Below are 7807 nucleotides of genomic sequence, written 5' to 3' on the forward strand. Positions count from 1 at the left end.
ACCTTGAAGGTCTTACAATGGTACCTTGAAGGTCTTACAATGGTACCTTGAAGGTCTTACAATGGTACCTTGAAGGTCTTACAATGGTACCTTGAAGGTCTTACAATGGTACCTTGAAGGTCTTACAATGGTACCTTGAAGGTCTTACAATGGTACCTTGAAGGTCTTACAATGGTACCTTGAAGGTCTTACAATGGTACCTTGAAGGTCTTACAATGGTACCTTGAAGGTCTTACAATGGTACCTTGAAGGTCTTACAATGGTACCTTGAAGGTCTTACAATGGTACCTTGAAGGTCTTACAATGGTACCTTGAAGGTCTTACAATGATACCTTGAAGGTCTTACAATGGTACCTTGAAGGTCTTACAATGGTACCTTGAAGGTCTTACAATGGTACCTTGAAGGTCTTACAATGGTACCTTGAAGGTCTTACAATGGTACCTTGAAGGTCTTACAATGGTACCTTAAAGATCTTGCAATGGTACCTTAAAGATCTTACAATGGTACCTTAAAGATCTTGCAATGGTACCTTAATGATTTTACAATGGTACATTAAAGATCTTACAATGGTACCCTAATGATCTTACAATGGTACCTTAAAGATCTTACAATGGTACCTTAAAGGTCTTACAATGGTACCTAAAAGATCTTACAATGGTACCTTAAAGATCTTACATTGGTACCTTAAAGGTCTTACAATGGTACCTTAATGATCTTACAATGGTACCTTAATGATCTTACAATGGTACCCTAATGATCTTACAATGGTACCTTAAAAATCTTACAATGGTACCTTAAAGATCTTACAATGGTACCCTAATGATCTTACAATGGTACCTTAAAGATCTTACAATGGTACCTTAAAGATCTTACAATGGTACCTTAAAGGTCTTACAATGGTACCTTAATGATCTTACAATGGTACCTTAATGATCTTACAATGGTACCCTAATGATCTTACAATGGTACCTTAAAGATCTTACAATGGTACCCTAATGATCTTACAATGGTACCTTAAAGATCTTACAATGGTACCTTAAAGATCTTGCAATGGTACCTTGAAGATCTTACAATGGTACCTTAATGATCTTACAATGGTACCTTAAAGGTCTTACAATGGTACCTTAAAGGTCTTACAATGGTATCTTAATGATTTTACAATTGTACCTTAAAGATCTTACAATGGTACCCTAATGATCTTACAATGGTATCTTAAAGATCTTGCAATGGTACCTTAAAGATCTTACAATGGTACCTAAAAGATCTTACAATGGTACCTTAAAGATCTTACAATGGTACCTTAAAGGTCTTACAATGGTACTCTAATGATCTTACAATGGTACCTTAAAGATCTTACAATGGTACCTAAAAGATCTTACAATGGTACCTTAAAGATCTTACAATGGTACCTTAAAGGTCTTACAATGGTACCTTAATGATCTTACAATGGTACCTTAATGATCTTACAATGGTACCTTAATGATCTTACAATGGTACCTTGAAGATCTTACAATGGTACCTTGAAGATCTTACAATGGTACTTTAATGATCTTACAATGGTACCTTAAAGGTCTTACAATGGTACCTTAAAGGTCTTACAATGGTATCTTAATGAACTTACAATGGTACCCTAATGATCTTACAATGGTACCTTAAAGATCTTACAATGGTACCTTAAAGATCTTACAATGGTACCTTAAAGGTCTTACAATGGTATCATAATGATTTTACAATGGTACCTTAAAGATCTTACAATGGTACCCTAATGATCTTACAATGGTATCTTAAAGATCTTGCAATGGTACCTTAAAAATCTTACAATGGTACCTAAAAGATCTTACAATGGTACCTTAAAGGTCTTACAATGGTACCTTAATGATCTTACAATGGTACCTTAATGATCTTACAATGGTACCTTAATGATCTTACAATGGTACCTTGAAGATCTTACAATGGTACCTTGAAGATCTTACAATGGTACTTTAATGATCTTACAATGGTACCTTAAAGGTCTTACAATGGTACCTTAAAGGTCTTACAATGGTATCTTAATGATCTTACAATGGTACCCTACTGATCTTACAGTGGTACCCTAATGATCTTACAATGGTACCTTAAAGATCTTACAATGGTACCTTAAAGTTCTTACAATGGTACCTTGAAGATCTTACAATGGTACCTTAATGATCTTATAATGGTACCCTAATGATCTTACAATGGTACCCTAATGATCTTACAATGGTACCTTAAAGGTCTTGCGATGGTACCTTAAAGATCTTACAATGGTACCTTAAAGGTCTTGCGATGGTACCTTAAAGATCTTGCAATGGTACCCTAATGATCTTAAAATGGTACCTTAATGATCTTACAATGGTACCTTAAAGATCTTACAATGGTACCCTAATGATCTTAAAATGGTACCTTAATGATCTTACAATGGTACCTTAAAGATCTTACAATGGTACCCTAATGGTCTTACAATGGTACTTTAAAGATCTTACAATGGTACCCTAATGATCTTACAATGGTACCCTAATGATCTTACAATGATACCTTAAAGATCTTACAATGGTACCTTAAAGATCTTACAATTGTACCTTAAAGATCTTACAATGGTACCCTAATGATCTTACAATGGTACCCTAATGATCTTACAATGGTACCTTAAAGATCTTACAATGGTACCTTAAAGATCTTACAATGGTACCTTAAAGATCTTACAATTGTACCTTAAAGATCTTACAATGGTACCCTAATTATCTTACAGTGGTACCCTAATGATCTTACAATGGTACCCTAATGATCTTACAATGGTACCTTAAAACCTTACAATGGTACCTTACAGATCTTACAATCGTTCACGAGTGAGAATCTTGCAGGATCTTACAGTAAGATCCACTACCACAACATGAGTTCAATGCTCCAGCTCACACAAGCTCACTTTCCCCTTTAGAAATTCCTAACCACAATCTTACATTCTCACGTAAGATCATCCAGAGAGAGAAATTTTTACGATCCTGTAAGATTCATAATTTCTTATAGGCCTGTATAGGTTCAATTTAAAACTGAGTTTCTGTGAGAGCCATAGAGTGTATATTGAATCCTCACCTCTCTCTAAGTTCAAAATATATCTAAATCTAAGTCGCTTTGAATACACAAGAGAGATCTTACGGTCGAATATGATTATCTACTTACTTATAGGCCTATTTTGTGTAGGTGGTAGTGGTGGTAGTAGTGGTGGTAGTGGTGGTAGTGGTGTTAGTGGTGGTAGTGGTGGTAGTAGTGGTGGTAGTAGTGGTGGTAATAGTGGTGGTAGTGGTGGTAGTGGTGGTAGTGGTGGTAGTGGTGGTAGTAGTGGTAGTAGTGGTGGCATTAGTGGTAGTAGTGGTGGCAGTAGTGGTGGTAGTGGTGGTAGTAGTGGTGGTAGTAGTGGTGGTAGTGGTGGTAGTGACAGTGCTAGTCAGACCAGGTAATATTCAAGGCTAAACAGGTCTACGAACACCTTAACCCACATATGTGTGGCCCAGCCCACTGCTCTAGACACCCAGGTGTACATGTGTCTTATTCATCAGTAAAGACACCTAGGTGTTGTACATGTGTCTTATTCATCAATAAAGACACCTAGATGTTGTACATGTGTCTTATTCGTCAGTAAAGACACCTAGGTGTTGTACATGTGTCTTATTCATCAATAAAGACACCCAGGTGCTGTACATGTGTCTTATTCATCAGTAAAGACACCTAGGTGCTGTACATGTGTCTTATTCATCAGTAAAGACACCTAGATGTTGTACATGTGTCTTATTCGTCAGTAAAGACACCTAGGTGTTGTACATGTGTCTTATTCATCAGTAAAGACACCTAGGTGTTGTACATGTGTCTTATTCATCAAAAAAGACACCTAGATGTTGTACATGTGTCTTATTCATCAGTAAAGACACCTAGGTGTTGTACATGTGTCTTATTCATCAATAAAGACACCCAGGTGCTGTACATGTGTCTTATTCATCAGTAAAGACACCTAGGTGTTGTACATGTGTCTTATTCATCAATAAAGACACCCAGGTGCTCTACATGTGTCTTATTCATCAGTAAAGACACCTAGGTGCTGTACATGTGTCTTATTCATCAGTAAAGACACCTAGGTGTTGTACATGTGTCTTATTCATCAATAAAGACACCCAGGTGCTGTACATGTGTCTTATTCATCAATAAAGACACCCAGGTGTTGTACATGTGTCTTATTCATCAATAAAGACACCCAGGTGTTGTACATGTGTCTTATTCATCAATAAAGACACCCAGGTGTTGTACATGTGTCTTATTCATCAATAAAGACACCTAGGTGTTGTACATGTGTCTTATTCATCAATAAAGACACCTAGGTGTTGTACATGTGTCTTATTCATCAATAAAGACACCTAGGTGTTGTACATGTGTCTTATTCATCAATAAAGACACCCAGGTGTTGTACATGTGTCTTATTCATCAATAAAGACACCTAGGTGTTGTACATGTGTCTTATTCATCAATAAAGACACCCAGGTGTTGTACATGTGTCTTATTCATCAATAAAGACTCTGTCGCAGTGGAGGTATCAGTCCCACAGTGACTGAGGACACCAAACAGGTTTGATCCAAGGTTCCTGCGCTGATCAGAGGTGTCATCTGAGCTGAACTTTCAACACTGGAGAAAGGTCAGTGGCCTTACTGTTACGTCCAAGGTCTGTACAGGACCCCAGGGCGGCTATTACACCACAAGACGGGCAGCTACCACCATCCCCGCGCTGCCAGGGCGATTACAAAACATTTGAAATGCTTACAGAAGCTAAGTAAGCTTTATCTTAGCTTGCAAAAGCTAAGTAAGCTTTATCTTAGTTTGCAAAAGCTAAGTAAGCTTTATCTTAGCTTGCAAAAGCTAAATAAAGCATCTCTTAGTAGCGTAAGAACAGAAGCAAACTAGCCACTACTAGCCATCCTATATAAGCTACACAATAAACTAGCCACTACTAGCCATCCTATCTAAACTACACAATAAACTAGCCACTACTAGCCATCCTATATAAGCTACACAATAAACTAGCCACTACTAGCCATCCTATATAAGCTACACAATAAACTAGCCACTACTAGCCTCCGTATATAAGCTACACAATAAACTAGCCACTACTAGCCATCCTATATAAGCTACACAATAAACTAGCCACTACTAGCCTCCGTATATAAGCTACACGATAAACTAGCCACTATTAGCCACCGTATATAAGCTACACGATAAACTAGCCACTATTAGCCACCGTATATAAGCTACACGATAAACTAGCCACTACTAGCCATCCTATATAAGCTACACGATAAACTAGCCACTACTAGCCACCATACATAACCTACACAACAAACTAGCCACTACTAGCCACCGTACATAACCTACACAACAAACTAGCCACTACTAGCCACCGTACATAACCTACACAACAAACTAGCCACTACTAGCCACCGTACATAACCTACACAACAAACTAGCCACTACTAGCCACCGTACATAACCTACACAACAAACTAGCCACTACTAGCCACCGTACATAAGGTACACAACAAACTAGCCACCGTACATAACCTACACAACAAACTAGCCACTACTAGCCACCGTACATAACCTACACAACAAACTAGCCACTACTAGCCACCGTACATAACCTACACAACAAACTAGCCACTACTAGCCACCGTACATAACCTACACAACAAACTAGCCACTACTAGCCACCGTACATAACCTACACAACAAACTAGCCACTACTAGCCACCGTACATAAGGTACACAACAAACTAGCCACCGTACATAACCTACACAACAAACTAGCCACTACTAGCCACCGTACATAACCTACACAACAAACTAGCCACTACTAGCCACCGTACATAACCTACACAACAAACTAGCCACTACTAGCCACCGTACATAACCTACACAACAAACTAGCCACTACTAGCCACCGTACATAACCTACACAACAAACTAGCCACTACTAGCCACCGTACATAAGGTACACAACAAACTAGCCACCGTACATAACCTACACAACAAACTAGCCACTACTAGCCACCGTACATAACCTACACAACAAACTAGCCACTACTAGCCACCGTACATAACCTACACAACAAACTAGCCACTACTAGCCACCGTACATAAGGTACACAACAAACTAGCCACCGTACATAACCTACACAACAAACTAGCCACTACTAGCCACCGTACATAACCTACACAACAAACTAGCCACTACTAGCCACCGTACATAAGGTACACAACAAACTAGCCACCGTACATAACCTACACAACAAGCTAGCCACTACTAGCCACCGTACATAACCTACACAACAAGCTAGCCACTACTAGCCACCGTACATAACCTACACAACAAACTAGCCACTACTAGCCACCGTACATAACCTACACAACAAACTAGCCACTACTAGCCACCGTACATAACCTACACAACAAACTAGCCACTACTAGCCACCGTACATAACCTACACAACAAACTAGCCACTACTAGCCACCGTACATAACCTACACAACAAACTAGCCACTACTAGCCACCGTACATAACCTACACAACAAACTAGCCACTACTAGCCACCGTACATAACCTACACAACAAACTAGCCACTACTAGCCACCGTACATAACCTACACAACAAACTAGCCACTACTAGCCACCGTACATAACCTACACAACAAACTAGCCACTACTAGCCACCGTACATAACCTACACAACAAACTAGCCACTACTAGCCACCGTACATAACCTACACAACAAACTAGCCACTACTAGCCACCGTACATAACCTACACAACAAACTAGCCACTACTAGCCACCGTACATAACCTACACAACAAACTAGCCACCGTACATAACCTACACAACAAACTAGCCACCGTACATAACCTACACAACAAACTAGCCACCGTACATAACCTACACAACAAACTAGCCACTACTAGACACCGTACATAACCTACACAACAAAGTAGCCACTACTAGCCACCGTACATAACCTACACAACAAACTAGCCACTACTAGACACCGTACATAACCTACACAACAAACTAGCCACTACTAGCCACCGTACATACGCTTCAGGATACTGAAAACTTTCACTCTAACAGAATTAGCTAGTATATAAGCCTAAACTAGCCAGTTCAGGCATATATACTAGCTAATTCAAGCTTGCTAGAAGGTCAGGAGGCCATGACTATCACGAGTTAGTAGCAGAGTGACAAGCTAGAAGCTTACCTAGTGCTAGCACTGCTAGGATGAGAGCTAGGGACTGCATGGTCGCACTCTCGTGGGCTGAAGACTGGATAGAAATTGTGAATTGCTGGCTTTTCTACAGTGGACAGGCCACCACTGCTGCTGTCAGTGGTCCACTGCTGACAGTGGGCCACTCTCCCCCGCTTCTAGACCACAAGGGGTAGGGGGTGTGGCTAGGGGGTTTGTGGAACTGTCTTAAGGGGTTTTGGTGAGATTATCTGTGGTTTTGGAGGTCGAGGTGCTGCTCCTGGTCCGGGTTCTCTAATGGGAATGTTTGGTTCACTGTCTGAAAGGTCTGTGCTCCAAGAATCAGTTTCTGATGGCACCGTGACTCGTCTGTGTGTGTGTGTGTGTGTGTGTGTGTGTGTGTGTGTGTGTGTGTGTGTGTCGTGCACCAGGGCACCGTCTCGTGCAATATTGCTCAATTTGCAATATAAGTCATTGTCTATAAGACAGAGTGACCTGCAGGTAAAAGGAAAGCAT

General features: G+C 40.0%; 1 protein-coding gene across 1 annotated transcript in view; it reads right to left on the reverse strand.

Annotated features, from left to right (window-relative positions):
- Peritrophin-A (Peritrophin A) overlaps positions 1-7463 on the reverse strand; it is a 25661-nt gene extending 18198 nt beyond the window's left edge. Inside the window, exon 1 of the mRNA XM_070105168.1 lies at positions 7307-7463. Coding sequence (XP_069961269.1) covers positions 7307-7346 — 40 coding nt within the window. The 5' untranslated portion in view covers positions 7347-7463. The remainder of the gene's footprint in view (positions 1-7306) is intronic.
- Between the last annotated feature and the right edge of the window lie 344 nt (positions 7464-7807).

The sequence above is a fragment of the Cherax quadricarinatus genome, chromosome 97, assembly GCF_038502225.1.
Source record: "Cherax quadricarinatus isolate ZL_2023a chromosome 97, ASM3850222v1, whole genome shotgun sequence".
In the NCBI taxonomy this organism is placed as follows: Eukaryota; Metazoa; Arthropoda; class Malacostraca; order Decapoda; family Parastacidae; genus Cherax; species Cherax quadricarinatus.